The following is a 19,578-nucleotide window of genomic DNA, read 5'->3' on the forward strand; positions in this document are numbered from 1 at the left end:
ATGTAGATTCCGGAAATGGGCCGAGAAGGTCTAAGCCGACACAATGGAAGGGCTCGGCAGGGATGTCGAGCGGCTGCAGGTAACCAGCGGGGGGGCTGGGAAGGCTTCTTGCGTCGTTGGCAAAGTTCACAAGCGGCGACGTAATGTCGTACAGAACGGGCAAGGCCCGGCCAGAAAAAACGGCGCCGTACACGGTCACAGGTTCGAGATACGGCGAAGTGTCCTGCCGTTGGTGCGTCGTGGAGCTCTTCTACAACGGTTGAGCGCAGGTGTTTAGGTATGACAAGTAGGAACTCAGAGCCGTCCGGATGAAGGTTACGACGGTACAGAGTACCGTCGCGGAGGGCGAAGAGGCGTAGAGTGGCATCGGCCAGAGAGTGTTCAAAATGGTCTATGAGTGCTCTGATGTAGGCGTCACGACGTTGCTCGTCGGCGAAATGAAGCAGCTGCGACACACAGAATACACAAGCAGCACTGGTAATATTGGAGGAGTCAGGGTCGTCAACAGGGTAACGCAACAAGCTGTCAGCGTCTTGGTGCAGGCGGCCAGACTTGTAGACCACGGAATATGAAAATTCTTGTAGTCTCAACCCCCATCGACAGAGCCAGCCTGTAGGATCCTTTAGGAATGAGAGCCAGCAGAGAGCATAATGGTCAGTGACTACGGAAAAGGGGCGACCGTAGAGGTAAAGACGGAACTTCGCAACCGCCCAGGCTACAGCAAGGCATTCTTGTTCCGTAATGGAATTGTTGCGCTCCGATGGTGTGAGGAGGCGGCTCGCATAAGCAATAACGCAATCCTGGCCACGCTGACGCTGGGCTAAGACGGCACCTACGCCATGACCGCTGGCATCTGTACGCAATTCTGTAGGGGCATCAGGGTCGAAGTGGGCGAGAATGGGTGGTGAGGAGAGAAGAGTGACGAGACGAGAGAAGGCGGCGGCTTCTGCAGTACCCCACGAGAATTGTAGGCCTTTCTTCAAAAGATTAGTGAGGGGACTAGAAATTGCCGCAACATCTTGAACAAAACGACGAAAGCACGAGCATAGCCCGACAAAACTTCGAACGTCTGCGGCTGTCTTCTGAACCGGAAAATCTCGGACGGCGCGAGTTTTGTCGGGATCAGGCTGTACTCCGGAAGCGTCAACGAGGTGGCCCAGAACAGTAGTTTGGCAGCGACCGAAACGACATTTCGACGAGTTAAGTTGCAGTTTCGCCTTTCGAAATACATCAAGTATAGCTGTTAGACGCTCGAGGTGAGTGTCGAACGTGGGCGAGAAGACGATGACGTCGTCGAGGTAGCAGAGACATGCGGACCATTTGAAACCAGGGAGCAAGGAGTACATCATACGCTCAAAGGTGGCAGGGGCATTGCATAATCCAGACGGCATTACTTTAAATTGGTATAGGCCATCAGGCGTGATGAACGCGGTTTTTTCTCTGTCCATATCGTCAACAGCAACCTGCCAGTATCCAGAACGAAGATTAATAGAAGAGAAATAGCTGGAACCGTGGAAGCAGTCAAGGGCGTCGTCTATACGTGGGAGCGGGTAGACGTCCTTCTTAGTAATATAGTTCAGATGGCGGTAGTCTACACAGAAGCGCCACGTGCCATCCTTCTTCTTAGCCAACACTACAGGTGACGCCCAGGGACTCGAAGAAGGCTCAATAATGTTTTTGTCTAGCACTTTGTTGACTCCACTTTGAATTACTCGGCGTTCCGACGCAGAAACTCGATAAGGTTATCGGTGAATAGGAGTAGCAGTAGCCAGTAGGAATCCGATGCTTGACCGCGAGCGTCTCGCCTAAAGGCCGATCGTCAAAGTCGAAAATATCTCTGTAGGACGATAATAGTTGGTAAAGCCTGCGCAGAAGACAGGTCCGTCGCAACCATTTTCTGTATCTTAGGATCGGCGGCCGAGGCTGGCACGATGGGCCTGCTAAGCTCGCAAACATCGGTCGATAAAGTTGCACGTGATGGTCGCCGAGACATCAACGTTGGCAAGGCTTGCCAACGTTGATGTCTCGCAAGATTCTACCGCAAGGCAAATACCTTGCGGTAGAATTTGCTTTGCCAATCCAAAGTTAAAGGTAGGCATGAAAGTGCGGTTCGCAGTAATAGTAAGTATACTGTGAGGCACGTTATACCGTGCCTCGCAGTATACTGTACCGTGCCGTGCCCGTGCCGTGCACAGTATACCGTGCCTACTGTAGTGGAATGTTGGGCAGAGGAGTGACGAGGTACTCGCCATCAGGGACTGGTGGGGAAGACAAGAGTTCAATATAGGCTATTGATTTTGGCAGCAGGTGAATAAAGCCGGTGGGGCGTAGGCGGCACTGGGGTGTGTCAAAAGGTTCTGTGACAATCGGCAACTCAAGGCGAAGAGTACTGGAAGAGCAGGCAATAAGAGCAGAATGCGTGGAGAGAAAATCGAGGCTGAGAATAAGGTCATGGGGGCAGCGAGCAATCACGGTGAACAGGACAGGAATGTGGCGACCGGTGATGCTGACACGTGCCGTACACATGCTGATGATAGGCACAGTACCGCCATCCGTAACGCGGACGACGCGTGCCAACGCTGGGGTGAGGAGCTTGTTCAGTCGTCGTCGGAACTCAGCACTCCTAATAGAAAGATGGGCACCTGTATCGATGAGTACCATGACAAAATAGCCATCCGTCAACGTCAAGAAGGTTTTGGTTCGTGCGTAACGTGAGCAGAGGATTTGAAGGCAGGGTGGACAACGCAGCTTCACCTCCAGAAGCTGCAGTACCTAGTTTTCCGGCTGGATCCGGGAGGCGATAGGCGACGGAGAGAAGCGACGGGGTTGCGGCGAACGAGACTGATGGCGTCGAGGTGAGGGAGAGCGGCTGTAGCGAAGGTTCGGTGCAGGAGCATCAGCGGCAATGGGTTCAACAGAAGGTCCAAAGGGGCGGGAATGAGCAGCGGTGTATATCTGAGGAGGTGGTGGCCATCGGTTGTGGCAGTGACGAGTGACGTGGCCGATGCGAAAGCAGTGGAAGATCGGCCTGTCATCAGGGGTACGCCATTCGGGCGGGTTGCGGCGAGATGTGGCAGAAAAGGACTGCCGGGGACGAGGAGGGCTGCTAGAGAACTGGGGAACCGTGGGTGGAGACGATGAACAGACGGAGTTGAGACCCATGTTCACAAATTCCTGTCTGACGACGGCCTGAATCAGCGCAATCATGGTTGCTGGTGGATCGGGAGGAGTCACGGAGAAAGATGGCAAACAGGCGGCCTCGAGCTCGCGGCGAACAATACGGGTTACATCGTCACTGGGTGTGGTCTGACGCGGTCGACCCTCACATGTCGACGTAGCAGCAGTGTTGGGTAGCCGCGTGATGTGATGTGTGATACGGCGACTCTTAGCTTGTTGAAGGCGACGGTATTCTTTGATGATGGCGTCGATAGTCCAGACGTGACCGAAAACAAGCAAATTGAAAGCATCGTCGGCGATGCCTTTTAGCACATGCGACACTTTATATGGTTCAGACATCGTATCGTTAGCTTTGTGGCAGAGAGCCAAGACATCGGATGTACGAAACGTACGGCTCTGTAGATGTCTGAACACAAGACGCAAGAGCCTTTCTCGCGGCAGCCTTGCGCCCAGTGGGGTCGCCGAACAGTTCCCTGAGCTTTTCATTGAAACTGTCCCAACTATTTATCTCGTCCTCATGCGTTTGGTGCCACACGCGTAGGGTGCCGCCGAGATAAAAGATGACTTTGGCGAGCATGATCGTTGGATCCCAGCTGTTATTAGCACTGGCGTGTTCATAGAGCTTGATCCATTGGCAAACGTCCTCTCCCTCGAGGCCAGAGAACACACCAGGGTCGCGATGTTGGCAACCATGATGATTGGAGCAGTCGGACAAGCCGAAGCCGTTGCTGAGGCGGGCTCGTCACCGGGAGGCATGGTGACAAGCTCGATGTGCCGACCCCTCCGAAGTTCCGTGGTGAGGACGGGGATCACTGACCTCCACCAGAATGTTACATGTGGAAAAACACAGATGAAAGAGGCTATATACAGTGTATCTACTCAGGAACCAGGCCACCAGGCCGACACTCGCCCGCGCCAAGGACACAGACCTACTTCGTTGTCGTTCTCGCGGCGGCTCGTCCCTTGAGCATCGCTCGATGATATCATAATAATATTAAGAAATCAAATGTTCAAGCAACAAAAGCTGCATTACTTTATAGTCTGTGCAAAAACAGGTTTCTTCTAAAAAGCTCACCAAATCAGTGAAGGGCACTAGCGGATCATCTCCGAATATTGAGGCGGGGTGTAAAGGTAAGTGTAATTTATAGAGATTCTGTAAAAGCTTCCGTCTCTGTGCTTCAGTATGTGGACATGGATAATAATGTGCATTACTGCAAGCGGTTCATGGCACTTCTCGCAAGTTAGCGGGTTTTCGTTTTGAAGTAGAAAATTGTGCGTCACATGTGTATGCCCAATTCGGAGTCTGCATAGGATCATCTCACAGAAACGTTGCTGGTGACTGCATGACTTCTACTCGCCAAGCAAAGGTTTTATTGTGAGTAACTTGTTATTTATTCAAAAGTCCCATTCTAGTTGCCACTTTGACGCCAGGGCCTTATGAATCGCTTGGATACTGTCTCTGTGTGGAAGTGTTGTATGTCTTATGCCTTCTTGTGCTGCATTGAATGCGCATCTATCTGCGGCTTCATTCCTTGGTATCCCAACATGGCTGGGGATCCAGCGGAATCGTATGGTTCTTCCATATTTATTATAGGCCACAATGTTTAGGGTATCGCCAAGCAGGGGTTCAGACACGGAGTTAAGGTTTAGGGCTCTGAGTGTGCTCAGCGAATCGCTATATATGATAGCATTCATCTGCTTGTCGGCGGTAAATTTTTTTACTGCCATCCATATCACATAATCTTCAGAAGTAAAGACTGAAGAAAGTTTATTTATCCGAATGCTATTTTCCAAATATTTTGTTATGATTCCAACACCTACGTATTGTCGTGTTTTAGAGCCATCAGTGTAAAATTCTGTGTAAATTTAATATTTTTCTTGAATAGCTCGGAACTCTTGGATTATGTGCAACGTCCTTTTTCTTTAAATGTGTTAGTGTCCAGTCACATAGCTGTGAAAAGTTGTACCATGGGGGCAATCTTGGTGGCCTTTCAGAAGCCTGAAGGACCTGATGAGGAACATCATAAGTCTGACAGTATTCTTCGTGTCGTAAGACAAGTGGCCGAACCGTGTTGGGTTGGTTTCTGTATTGTACCCGTAATTTTCACTGTGTTACGATGCTGTAGCATATATGTTGTGGTGATGACCAAATTCTCAGTACATAGGAAAGTGTAAGTAGTGCTCTGCAGTGCTGTAAGGAATGCTCATTGCAGTCAACGTACCGTATTTACTCGCATAATGATCACACTTTTTTGTCAAGAATTTTGACGCAAATTCATGGATGCGAACATTATGCGGGTTAAATGCCCCGTGAAAAGAAACATTTTCTTTTTTCATCCCGCATTTGCTGCGGGATAACAACGGGTCAACAAGCAGGTTGCTGCCGCTGTCAGTGTGGGACATCAAAACAAAAATGGCGGCCGCCAGAGCAAGCCGAACGCGCCGAACACAATTATTTTTCTTCTCTTAAGTACATTATGTGCATTGAAACAGTTTGTTCCATATCAGTAATGAATAATATCGTTCATACCGGCAAGTTTGCAACAATAACACAGCCGTGTCCACTTTGAGTGGACAGAAACAGAGATGGGCGCGCTTAGCTGACAGAAACCCATGGTGGGCATGCGGCGGAAACTGCAGCATTTGCCTTCAATGCTATCCTAATAAGGTAGGTTTCTGCTAAGGGTGGGTGAATATCTTAGCTGTGCTACAAGTGTCAGCCTTCTAACGTATCAGTGCAAACGTGGCCACTATCGTTGCCCCTTGCGATTTCTTGCGTGCCCACGAGTGTACACGAGAAGAATTGAAAGGTGCCTTTTATGTTGGTGTTGTTGACCAAAACCATTATGATGCCTACAAATAATAAAGCTGAGGCATGTTTGGTTGTAGCCTTTTCTTCCATAAAAGTGCGGAAAGTGATGAAAGGAATGAAATGGGGCATCTGCTTAAGAATGTTTGGTGCGTGCAGACCGCTTGATAAGTCTTCATTTCGTTCGTGTAGCATTCGACAGATAGCAAGCACGATCATCATTAGCTAGACTTGGCACATGACATATCGCTGCAACAAGTTCGGGGTGCGATCATTACATGGGAAAGAAAAAAATCTGAATTTTGACGACAAAATTAATGGTGCGATCACTACGCAAGTGCAGCCATTATGCAAGTAAATACGGTATAAACATTGGACAGACGATGTACTGTAGGGATGCTTGCCAGTCGTGGGTGGAAATTATGAACTGGATCAAGTCACTTGATGTATGACTGCCTAGCTGCACCATAAACCACAATACCGTAGTCGAGGATGCTACGTGTAAGGGACTGGCATATGTGTAGTAGACAAGTTTGGTCAGAACCCCAGTGCTTGTGCGATAACACCTTGAGGATATTTAGTGCTTTATTTGCTTGAATTTTAGTTGTGTTAGTGTGGGCTAGGAATTTCAGCTTTGTGTCAAACGTTAGGCTTAAAAACTTGTGGTCTTCTTTGACTGGCAACGCTGTACCATCCGATGTGAGAACTGGATTGCAGTGTAACCCTCCCTTCTGGGAGGAGAGAACTGTAACAGTTTTGTCTGCTGAAAAACGAAATCCATTTTTGTTAGCCCATTGTGTGAGTTTATTTATCATTAATTGTAGTTGTCTTTCACAAGTGAGTAGATTTGAGGCGCGGCAAGCCACTTGCAAGTCATCGACACATATTGAGGGCATAAAAGAGGATGGGATGATCTTATTAGCAGACTTCATTTTGAGTATGAAGAGTGTCGTGCTCAGAATGCAACACTGTGGAACGCCAGCTGCCTATGTAAATGTGCATGAAAGTATTGTGCCGAGACGCACCTGAAATCTTCTATTTGTCATAAAATCAGACACAGTTTAGCTTTCTGCCATGAACTCCCAAGTCAGCCAGGTCTCTTAAAATTCCATACCGCCACATGGTATCATACACTTTTTCTAAATCGAGGAAAACTGCGAGACAGTGTTGTTTGTGTAGAAACCCGTTACGTACTTCATGTTCTAGTCGTACTAGGTGGTCAGTTGTCGAGCAGCCCTTTCCGTAGCCGCACTGGTGCATGTCTAAGAGGGTTCTTGATTCAAGGATGAATGTGAGTTATGTTTATGATACTCTTGTAGGGTTTAGCTAGACAACTTGTTCGTGCAATGGGTCTGTAGCTGCTTGGGGATATTGCGGGTTTACCTCATTTCAAAAAAGGCACTACTACTGCTTTTTTTTCAATCTGCAGGCATTACTCCAAATTCCCATATTTTGCTGAAAAATTTAAGAAGTGTTTCTACTGATGCTTGAGATACGTGTGTCAGCATTGTGTAGTGGACGTGGTCAAAACCTGTTGCCGTTTTCTTACAGGCAAGGAGAACTCTGTTCACTTCTTGCAATGTGAGGGCATTATGAATTACACATGAAGCCCCTGTATTGGGCAGTCTCTGTTTCTCCGCCAAATCTTTATATTTAAAGAATGCATTTGAGTAGTTTGCTGAGCTGGAGACATAAAAGTGTTTGCCTAATAAGTTGGCCTGGTCGTGTAGTATTCTTTGTGTGCCTGGACATGTAAGTAGTGGTACTGTGTATGATGTGTACTCTCCTTTAAATTTCCTCACCTGGTCCAACATTCATTTTGATTTCACTGTACTATTGATTGAAGATATGTATTTCTGCCATGATGATTTCTCTGCCTTTCTTCAAATAAATTGTGCTTTGGCTTTGGCCTGTTTGAAATTTAAAAGGCTGCTATAAGTGGGGTACTTCCGTAGGATTCTCCAGGCCTTATTTTGTTCTTCTTTGCCTTCGGTACACTCGTTTGTCCACCAGAGATTTAGTCTTTTGCGCACAACACCAGATGACTGGTGTATTGCCTTTTCTGCCGCTGAGATTATGATATCAGTGATTTCTTTGTTAAATTTCTCAATGCTTAGCTCTGGCAAAAAGACTTCCAGTTTTGCGTTCTCCATGAAAACCGACCACTCAGCGAGCTGTAATTTCCACCGGCGTGGCCTAGTGACTAAGGTTGGTGGTGATGATAAAAGTTTGATAACTGCGGGCAAGTGATCACTACCATAAGACACACGTGTTGAGGGCTTCCCATCATTAAAAAGAGATGGTGAGCCAGAAGCTAAATCATAACAACTAAAGGTGTGGGAAGTCGGTGAAAAATATGGTGCACCTGAATTTAAAAAGCAGACATCATTTGACAGACTCAAATCTTCAACCAGCTACCCTCTCTGGCCAGTTTTGATAGTGCCCCAAAGAGTGCAGTGAGCATTGAAGTCCCCTACTAAAAAAAATGGCTCCAGTAATTCACCTGTTAAATTTTCTAAATGTTTAGTAGTAAAATGGATGTAAAGCGGAATATACAGTGAACAAATGGTGATGGTTTTGTGAGCTATAACAGTGACAGCAACGCCTTCTATGTGACTGTTAATGGGAACTTCTCTAGCTGCAATACCGCCCTGCAGAACAATGGCTACACCACCCGAAAGCCGGTTCACCTGAGTACTGTCGCGCCATACAACAGTGAAACCTTTTAAAATATTTTTTGTTTTTCGTATAGGTTTGTTTCCTGTAAGCATAAGGTTACAAGAGAGAAGTTAAATAACAGGTCTTTGATGTCACCTAAGTTATGTAAGGCACCTGTGCAATTCAAGTGCATAATGAAAGACATTATGAAATTTAAAGGTAAAAAATGGCATTCCGAGTGAATAGGAGATAAAGATGTTAGGTAAGATGGATCTAAAGAAGGCTGATACAAACGAATGACAAACTTTAGGTTATCACTTTCTTATTTAGAGTGGCTATTGGGACTTTGTCCAAGTTTAGCTGCTCGAGAGAGCGCTTGTCCTTCGGCGTCGATGACACCGGGGTTCTTGGGTCGACCTCCATCACTCTCTCTGAAGCGCTGGAGGACCGAGAGTTGGGCGTTGAAACACGTGTCTCGGGCCTTGGGGTTCGTTTGATTTTATGGCCCTGCTGAAGTAGTGTCTACAGGCCCTTCGACGATGATGGAGCAGCACTGATTGCTTCCACCATGGGGGTGGGAGGGGTCACTATGGGACCACTGTGCATGGGCTCAGAGGACTTCTGAGGCCTCTGTGATGCTGCCCCCACCTTCATCACATTGGCATAACCACGTCGCAAAAGGTACGATAGTCGCTTTCTGGCTTCAAAGAACGAGATTTTTTCTTTCACAATTAGTGCAATTCTTTTTCCTTTTTCCAGCAAGGGCAAGACTGAGTAAGCTGGATGGTCTCCTTTGCAGCTAATGCAATGTGGGGAACAAGTGCAGTTGTCAGATTGGTGATCACTGGAGCTGCATTTAGCAAAGGTTGTTTGGCCTCGGCATGCATGTGAAGCATGTCTGAACCTTTGGCACTTGAAACATCTGGGGTTCGGGATATATGGTCTGACATTTACTATTACGTACCCTGCATCCAGCAAGGTAGGCATTACAATCGTTCCAAAGGTAAGCATAAAATGTTTTGTCGGGATTTCTTGGTCGTTTCTGCGGATGACAATTCTTTGTACTTTGGTAACATTTTGTTCGTGGAAACCTTCCAGCATTTCCTCATCGCTCAAGCCAATAAGGTTTTCCACTGATATCACACCCCTGCTTGTATTTAGTGTTCTGTGTGGTGAAATTGTCCCTGTCGCGTCGCCAATACTAGTAAGTGCCGAGAGCTTTCGCGCTTGATCTTTGTCATTTAGTTCTAGGAGGACATCTCTGCTAGACATTTTTGAGACATTGTACGTATGTCCGATTTCGTCTTTTAGACACTTGGCCACTAGGAATGGGGAGAACTTTCTTACTGGTATGTTGTTTTCGCTGTGGACAACATAGTACTTGGGAAATGATTGGGCATTGCTCTGAAAAGAGAACTGGAATGGTTCGGCATCATTTAAGACACCGATCATAGACAGAAGTTTGCGCAGCCATAAGAAAATGTATTTGTTCGGCAATAGTGCTAACTGCCCACCACGGAGCCCAACGAGGTAACGCGGCAGAGTTTGTGTTCAAGCCGGCTCGATGCCAGCCGTATGCCACCACTATAACCAAATATAAATACCCACGGTAGGATAGCAACACAAACTTAACCGTCACCACCGTGGAGAAAGGAAGTAAATGGAAGAGAGAAGAAGACAGAAAAGTTTAAAAAGTGAGAGAGAAAGACAAAGATTTGAGGAGAGAGAGAAAGGAAAAGGCAACTGCCAATTTACGGCGGGTGGCCCAGTCCGGGGGTGCCGTCTATGTGAAGGAGAGGCGAAAGAGGTGTGTTGCCTCTGCCAGGGAGCCTTAAAGGTCCGAATACATGCGGGAGGGTCCAACCCTCCTGTGCTCGCATACGTGGTGTCGCAACACAACAAACGCCTGCTGACGCAGATGCCCCTGCGGGAATATTGAAACTGGATATGTAGTTGCGAAACAGAGCAAGGAGCAGAAAATGGCCACTCCAATTTTTAACGCTGAACAAATAACAGATATAGTCACAAGAGTTGAGGAAGAACTGCGCAAATGGTGAAGCAAAAATTGGGAATATGGTGAGCTTCTAAGTGTAGTAACGACAGAAATACGGAAAGAGAAGCAACATGTTCGTTGGAAAGGAAAAAAGAAACGCAAAAGCTGGCGGAACAGGGAGATCCGAAAAGTGGGCGTCGAACAACAGAAAGCAATCCGAGAGCACAGGCAAGAAAAGAAAAGCACAGTTGAGGCAGGATGAAGAAGCCAGGAAATGGGAAATATACCAGGAGAAAAATTCTATGGCTCAAATACTGGTTCAAGCAAAGATAAAAGCTCAAAGTGACCATTAGTTGTCAGAAATACATGAGAAAAAGAAGGCTGCACCTAGAAAACTTTGGAACCACATAAACTTATTCGGCAGGATGTCTGGAACAATACAACATATTCAAGATGAAGACGGAAGAAAAATTGAACGAGGAAACAGCAATAAATTACATCCAGAATAAACAACCGGATCTTTTCAAGGCAATGATGAGATTTTACTTGAGGAAAGAAACAGCATGAAAGAGAACCAGATGGAAAAGGAGCTGGTGGTCACAAATTTCAACTGCAAGAAAAACGAAGAGAAAATCCCGAAGTGGACATCCACAGGGCTAGACGAAGTTCCCGTTAGGCTGTATAATAAACTAGGTCGAAAAGGTAAAGAAGCAATGTTGAAAGGAGTAGAAAAATGTCCGAAAGATAGACGAATACCAGACAGTTGGCCACAAAGTAGAATGAACATAATTTATAGTGGTAAGAGGCAGAAAGATAGAATTCACTCATATAGACCGTTGACCATTACATCAGTAATATAAAGGTTAGCAATGCAGGCAATTAAAGCTACAACAATGGGCAGAAAATAATGGCATTTTGGGGGACCATCAGGATGGCTTCAGTATAGGTAGACATCTGGATGATGATTTTTTGGCCTTACTCAATCTATTGAAATATTCAGAGTAGAAAATAAACCAATATATGCAGCTTTTTTAGACATTACAGGAGCACATGACAATTTGGACAGCAACATTTTGTAAGATATTCTGGAAGAGGAAGGCTTAAGTGACGATCGTATACAGCTTTTGAGAAAGGTTTACCTAGAAAATACAGTTTGTGTTGAATTAGAAGAGATGAGGAGCGAGGATAAAGTTGATATCAACAAGGGTCTGAGGCAGGGGTGTCCTTTGTCCCCACTGCTGTTTATGATGTGTGGCAACGACGGAAAGAACGCTGGAAGGAAGTTATATTGGGTTTAATCTCTAATACAAACATGCAAGTACAGTAGTAGAGCAGAAGCTTCCAGGATTGTTTTATGCGGACGACATTGTGTAGCTAGCTAACATGCAAAGTGATATGCAACGTCTGTCTAATATCTCTGCACAGGACGGCGAGAATCTAGGTCTGAAATTTATCGTAAAAAAATCAAGTGTTATGGCACTCAATGAAAACAGTGCACAGACAGTGACAATACAGAGACAGAATATACCTCGGGTAACAGAATATAAATACCTTGGTATATGGCTAAACCAAGGCTATCATATATGGAACTACAGAAAAAAAAATACAGGGGAAGACAATTGCGGCCATAATGAAACACAGAGAGCGATGGGGATACAATAGGTACGAGGTGCTGTGGCGTATGTGGAAAGGTGTAACGGTTCGAAGACTTACATTTGGAAATTTGTTTGTTTGCTAGAAATCAGGGGTACAATCAGGACTCGATGGCAACCAAAGGTCAGCGGGACACCTCACATTGGACACTCACAGGAAGCCTATAAATTAAGCTGTGCAGGGTGATATGGGCTGCACAAGATTTGAAGTGAGGGAAGGTCACAGTAAAATTGATTCTGAAGAGCGACTGAGGATTGTGGAAAAAAGTAAATGGGCTGCGAGAGTGTTCAGGTATATGTACAGGTAAAACATTGATTCACAGTGGAGGAAAAGAAGTAGGGAGGTTACCAGCAAGTATGCAACCTCTATGGTGAGCAACATGGCAACAAACAGCGTCAAGCGGAAAGTCAGAGAGACGAGATAATCTCATGGGCGGTGGCAATAGAAAGGAAACCTGCTATGAGTAACTACTAAAAATAAAAAAAAAACAAATTAGGAAAGAAACAATTTATGATAACTCAAAGGGAAGCTCATTACTTTTTGAAGTGAGATCACGATGCCTTAGTATACGCACTTATAAAGCGAGATATAAGAAGGAAGAAGAAACATGCGCTTGCTGTGGAAAAGTTAAGGAAATGATGGAGCATGTTTTTATGAGAATATGAAGATATCTGCCCAGCAGTTGATTTAGGCACCACTGGCCTCCTTGAAGCTATTTGTTTGAGAGAGAGCTGGGGAAAAGGAAAGATGTCTGCAATAGAGATTAGTAAGAGGCGATTGGAAGATTGGTGAAAGTAGGAAAACTACAAACAACAGACGCATACGAAACCAAAGTTCACAACAGTGGTTCAGAAAGTTTGGTTATGGGAATTCATTAAGGTGTTTTTCTCATTCCTTTCTTTTCTTTTTTTAACATAGGTAGGACATGAGGCAATATATGAGCTTGGTGGCACAACCCTCCATCAAGTTTCAAAGGGGACACTCATCGTATACATCCATCCATCCATCCATTCTCGTTCACTATGGCCTCCCTGTTCAACTTTTCTTCGGCTGCTTAAAGTCTTTTTTCGACCGCTTTTCGTGCATCGCACTCCATATTTAGCTAATTCTTGAGCTCTTTGACCTGTTTAACAAGCTCATGCTGGAAATCCTCGATTTTCTTGAGCTTAGCATCGACATCACAATGTCTGGCGATTGACTCGACTTCCTCCCTGTACTCACCTGGCACCTCCTCTACCTTGAGGGACCTCCCACACACTGCACGCTTTGCCTTCTCTCTCGCCATGTGTTGCACTTGGCTTTTTCTAACGGAAACTCCAATGCTTTCAGAGCATGTGCTTTTAAGCAAAAGCCGAAACGAACAGTATCTAAATTTTTTTAAATACTGCACAGTAATTATCACCAATGTTTTAGAAGCAATAAATGGAACCTCGTATTGCCTGACTTGTACGCATGGTTCTGTCCCCTTTCTTCTGTTCACAACACGCTGCTACGTGCAAGGAAATTGACAAGTCGGACAATTATGAAATGCTGCTTCTATTTGATGTTCTTCAGTTAGCTATGGATGAGGAAGTCATTGGCATTGTCCAGATTTTCTCGGTGGCTCCTTTAAGCGCATTGTCCTTACGGAGTACTTCAGCTGCTAGCAGTCGAATCAGTGCAAGTTGTACCTGCTGACTTTGTCACTTTCCGAGTCTGCAACAGGCTAACACGCTCGCTGCGGCAGCAACTACGGTTGATACTCGCATCCCACCAGGCTGGAAGGGAAGCCCAGGAATCACCTGACAACGTCTTAGCAGCCGCAGAGTCGTCAGAGGGGTTTGTTTTTTTTTCTTTTTGGACGAGTTCATCAATAGCAATTTGCCCATGCCGTTCTTGTTCTCGATTTAGGCGCCAGCAAGGTGTTCGCTGATATACCAGCATGACGATCTGCTGTACATCATGACTGTGTCGCAGCACTTTCCATCGAACTTGACTTAAGTCGTCTAATGTTGAGTCATTGGGTGCCTTCGGCGATAGCGGACTCTTCCGTGTAGTTCCCGGAAAATATCTCTGCTCGTCGATGAAGGTAAGCCTTTTGGCTCACGCGGGTTTGTTCGAAACTGGGCTGGCTGCTAGCAGCGGTCTTTTTCAGTGGTAACGTAGTCATTCGTGCGACGGTGTTTGTAGCAGCTTGTGTCCTTTTTGTGGTTGTGCATGGTCTTAGGAGGCCTTGGCTCTGTCGTCGATATGTTGTACCCATGCTTGTGCTTCCAAACACTGCTTCGCCAGTGTTGTTCGTTGTCCTTGCTGCGGTGGCGGTGGTGGGAGGATCATGTGTTGTAGCATGATGGCCACTGGACAGGCTCCGAATCTGCCACAGCCTTCGCACAATGTAGGGCAAGTGGGCAGGTGTGTATGAATCATGGGCTAACTTGGGTTATAGCATTCGGCTGGTCACTGACATCTGTTCCCCGCACGTTGCATGGTGTGGGGATTGACGTGCCTTCTTGTGCCTCGTCCCCCAACTCCTGCGCTGTGTTTAGCTTGATCTCCGGGAACTGCCATCGTAAAGGCAACATGGCTGACACAACTAGCGTGCCGAAGCTAATTTCTTGCACAAACCGTGCTTATCCCTCCCAGGGTCGAATCACCGCGTGAGCTAGTGTCACCAAGATGCGCCCCAATTGGCCTCCCGAGTGGCGGGCCCCGGGCACCTCTTCACCCGAGCTCTCTTTCGCTGAGCGCTTCATTGCCACGGCAGATGCTCATAGGCCTGCACCTAGGTGGTTACAAGGACCTTTGCTCCCGCAATTCTTTCGTTTTCACACTTGGTGGGCCGCTTCGCAGTTAGCCCTAGCGCAGCGACACGCATACTCGATCGGTCTTGCGGTGAGCCTTTTCCCATAAGTGCCGTGACTGTCACACTGTGCTGTGTCTTGGTTGAATAAACCTATGCTTGTTGGCGATCTGATTCTGAAGCCTTCTCTGTGCCATGTCAGACTCAATGAACCTTGCCCAAGTGTTTTTGTGTGTTGCGGAGTGGAGGAGTGCCGTGCCCTTCCCTGAACATCGCTCGCAGGGTGTGCCTTGTGCAAACCCACCTCCATATAACTGCCACCCAACTTGGTTTCAGCATGTCATCACTGCAGACCCCTTTTCAGCCCTCGTTCCTGCTTGATCCCCTAGCCATGGACTTAATTTCCTTCAACGCAGATGACACCTACAGCATGAGGTACCTACCCTCTGCTTTTGGCCACCAGGAGCAATCCCTTCTTTGGAAACCCCTTTCGTCACGTCGACCACCTACAGGTGTACCCTAGTCCTAGGCGTGCCAGTTTTGGGTTTGCTCAACTCTTTGAGACGCACGTGAAACAGGTGCTTACTAGCACCCCCCATGCTCTGTTCCCGCTCGCTGCCTGCTTTTCGTCCCGAGTGCAGTTGAGTACCCCAGGTGCGACGATGGAGCCACCCTGCTTGAGTGTCCACACTAACTCACTAACTGGCCTCTCTTTGTCTTGAGCACCTTTCTCTGACGAATTCGCCGTAGACCAGACAGAGTCATGTGTCACTATGCGTGACGTTACAGCAGTACAATGTACGTAGGCGCACTTGTGAGAAATATGTCAACTCTCCTGATGGGAGCACAAAGCTCGCAAGAAGAGCAAACGGCATTTGGTTTGAAATTTCAGCTCTTTCCATGGCCCATAGCGATGTAATACTTAGCAGACACGATCGCTAGCATGCATTGTATAACAAGGTCCTTGGCTCAAAATGGCCACACCTGGTGAGAGGCCCCTTAACATTTTGGACCCAGCCATCACTAAGTTGAAAATCCTCAATGTTCATATGAAGCGCTACGGCTTCTGCCTTTTAATTTAAAACATCACCGGACACCAGCACTGGCATGGCTATCATGGCTTTCAGTCACATTAGAATAGCTTCAAGTTTTGGGTGGGCACGATGGCTGACATTCTTCTGTCGAGATCGGGAAGATTTCTCAGCGGCTTCCAAAATCTTTACCTTCTTGTTTATGTAGACTGATATTGTCTGCTTCGAGAGTTCTGATTCTTTTGCGACGTGTGATTGCGACAAGCCCCTTTGCACTTTCCTGATAACGGTGGTCTTCTTTTCCATCGTCACTATGCTATGATTTCCTCACTTCAAAGCCTTTGTCGGAAGGCGGCGGATGACAAAGCCAGTGTCGGCACCATTGTTAACAACTGGCGATGAAACCACAGAATAGAATCGGTTGTTGAAGTGGCTAAGCCTAGCATCACAGTATGCAGCTGAATTAAACCACAATGCACATGAGTGGCGATACAAAGAGTACCACTGGCCATATGCGACTGACGAGTGCCGACAGCAATGAGAGCACAAAGGAACGTAGGAGAGTGCATCAAGCGGTGCCTATTGAGGCTGTACCTGAAATGGTAGCTCTGAATTGGCATGCAAGATGTGTGCAACGCTGCTTTGAGGCTGCAGGAAAACAAAATGACAGCGATGTTGTTTGCATTTTCGGTAGTGTCAAACTTGCGATCGGGAGAAAAATTCAGAAAAATTAAACGAGAACACTTCGAAACATTCAAAGTTTACGTTATTATTATACATAACTATATGGAACAGATTGGCAATAATATTGCAGAATTAAAATATTCTGGCCGGCCCAGAAAATAGGCCATCCAAAAAAATCAGTCGGCGATTGTGTCATTATTATGCTGTGAAAAAAAAACATATTCAAATTCGACTTCATGTTATTAAACATGTTGTAAACCATTCTGCTAATCTTACACTGCAACTGTACGCACCTGAATTACCAAGGACAGGTTGGGTTTTGGTCAGTTGTCGCAGAATAACTAGCACGATCTTCCTGTGTCTGTCATGTAGTATACTGTGAAACAAAATAAATTTTTCTTGTTTGCAGTTGTCAAAGTGGAGAAAGGATCATAGTTTTTGTCATTATTGTGGCAAACATGCCAAATTTGCAAACTTTGTCCAAACACGAGTTGTGCAAAAATAACATGTCAGGGCTTTATAAGTGCGTCTGAAAACGTGATAAAATGGGTGGAAGCGCGAAGCAAGATTGTGGCAGTGCGTCATATGGTTTTATATGAATAGAAAGTAAAACAGAGCAAATGTCGATTTCCATTGGAGGCTTTGTTGTGCAATGGCTACCCTGTTGACAGTGAACTTGAAGATACTGCAATGGAATTTTCTTGTGAGCACTGCGGACCAGTTCTCCTGATGACAGCAGATTCAATTCATTGCAAAGGCATTTGAATTGCTCACCAGTGCCTCATTTATCCGAGGGAAAAGGCATCACTCTTCGCATCAGCAAAGCTAGATAACACGTCGTAACAAGGGTGCTGAGATGGAATAACTATCCACTGGCACAAACAGGTGGTATAAAAGAGGTCCCGTCGGCCACTGCAGGCTGTAAACATGGAAAAAAAGAACCTGAAGCTGCTATCGATGGGAGAGGACTAAAACCATCTCAAGATGCGTGCAGGTCATCTGAAGCGATTGCTGGCGTGCAACTCAGGAGCCCAGTGCATGCTGCTCATTGCCTGAGGGCAGTGTTGCACATGCGTAGTCCCGCTTAGTCATCACCAATGATGTGCTCTGGGATGTTGTGACCGAAACCTGTCCCAAGACAAGAATCCTTACAGTTCCCGTGCCGTATTCAGCTCGCTCAATGAATGAGCATATTGAAAAAACAAGGCATGTATTATAGTTGACTGCATTAAAGAATTTTGTTTGAATTTTATTCACATCAAACTCAGAGGTCAACTTACATTCCGCATAGATCTATATTCATGGTCATACACTCCTACACCTATCTATACATAGCTAAGAGACTCACTGGGTGTAAGGTCATCATAAAGCAATGTAAGGGCTGCAACAACACCAGCTCAACACGGCTCTGCATTAAGCTCTGCAATCTAAGGTGCTTCAGTGTGCTAGCATTATTTTCGCATTTTGCCTCAATCAGTATGCAGACAAGAATAAAAAACCTGTTAATTTGTCATCAGCAGCAGAACGTTACACACACTTGAGCAAGTTGTGCCCAAGCTAGGCAGGCTTGGCCATTTACCACACACACACAAGCAAGCAAACGTAAGAGAAGTGCCGGTCACTGCCCACCTGAGGTGGAGCTTAACTGTTCCACAGCCTCCGTAGTCTGCACGCTCCTAGACTCGCTCCCTGGTTTGAACGAGCACCCAACAGACTTGTCAGCCAGAGGCAAGCTGCACTGCATGCCAACCTCGACCTGACCACCGATCTTTGAAGGGGCATGGCATGCCATTTTGGCAGTGATGGTTTCAGCTAGGCTCATCGCATTTGTGAGGCCTGCAGAAAATAAGTGAGGCGATTGCAGTCCTGTTACAGCATCAAGAACAAGAGGTAAAATACAATAGAATAAATACAGGAGCATAGCCAAGGAACAAAAAATAACCCTTCCAGTTCAGTATTCCTACAGGGCTACAAAGGACAATCCACACTCAATACTCGAATGCAGGGCAACCTCTTCTTTGTGGAAGGCTTATGACAGCACAACCTATTTAAGACACTTTTTCATCTCATGCGTTATAAAGCTATTCGTGTAGTCCAAGTAATGAAAAGTTATTGCACCATCCTAAGGTCACTGACATCAGCATATTTAATGTCAACTGTAGGATCTCCTGTCACACCATGCCTTGTGCCAGATGATACTGACACATGACCTCGTTTATTTTTTACGGGTGAGCGCTTTTACCATCTACAAAGTGTTATCGCTCAGCGCAGGACGCATCTACATGTATCGGAAGTTTTTAAAATGTTATCGATGCTTCTATCCGCTGTCTGTTGTCGCCAAACCTTGCATAAGCTGGGTGCATGTATGCACGACACAAATGGTGTAGAACTTTGTGGAAGGTACGCAGGTCCCAGTGGCTACTCTGGAACATTTGACGACTGATCGATAAAAGCCGACGTGCTTGACCCACTGTTCAGATTTTCACCGATCACGGACTGTGTTTGCCACTATCACTGTTCTCTGAGTATAACATGTTTTTTGAGGGCACAAGTTGACCCAATAAAACGCTAGTTTTCTCACGTTTAGTATTGCTGCTTTACTCACCGTCACTACTACGTGACAATACCATGCCGTGCTTGCAAATTTTCTATTTCATCACTCTACCTGTCTGCTGTCCAGGATTGCACGTCAGTTCGATTGATAACAATTCAGTAACCCTGATAGGCCACCGGTTACCCGCCCTACACATTACATTGCTGGTGCACAGTTCATTTTCAATGCAAAAGCATTCTT

The 19,578-nt window shown here is 46.2% G+C and overlaps 1 protein-coding gene across 16 annotated transcripts in view; it reads right to left on the bottom strand.

Annotated features, from left to right (window-relative positions):
- The window catches only part of LOC139048782 (zinc finger protein 84-like), a 208,407-nt gene that overhangs the window by 12,986 nt on the left and 175,843 nt on the right, over positions 1 to 19,578 (bottom strand). For 15 of the 16 annotated variants that reach the window (XM_070523407.1, XM_070523408.1, XM_070523411.1 and 12 more), the window contains one exon: positions 18,414 to 18,620. In XM_070523407.1, the coding sequence (XP_070379508.1) occupies positions 18,414 to 18,606 (193 nt within the window). In that variant the 5' untranslated portion in view covers positions 18,607 to 18,620. Of the gene's footprint in view, positions 1 to 17,077; positions 17,161 to 17,558; positions 17,580 to 18,413; positions 18,621 to 19,578 lie in introns of those variants that run through there. The other variant, XM_070523420.1, reaches the window with a different exon arrangement.

This window comes from Dermacentor albipictus, chromosome 8 (assembly GCF_038994185.2).
Source record: "Dermacentor albipictus isolate Rhodes 1998 colony chromosome 8, USDA_Dalb.pri_finalv2, whole genome shotgun sequence".
In the NCBI taxonomy this organism is placed as follows: Eukaryota; Metazoa; Arthropoda; class Arachnida; order Ixodida; family Ixodidae; genus Dermacentor; species Dermacentor albipictus.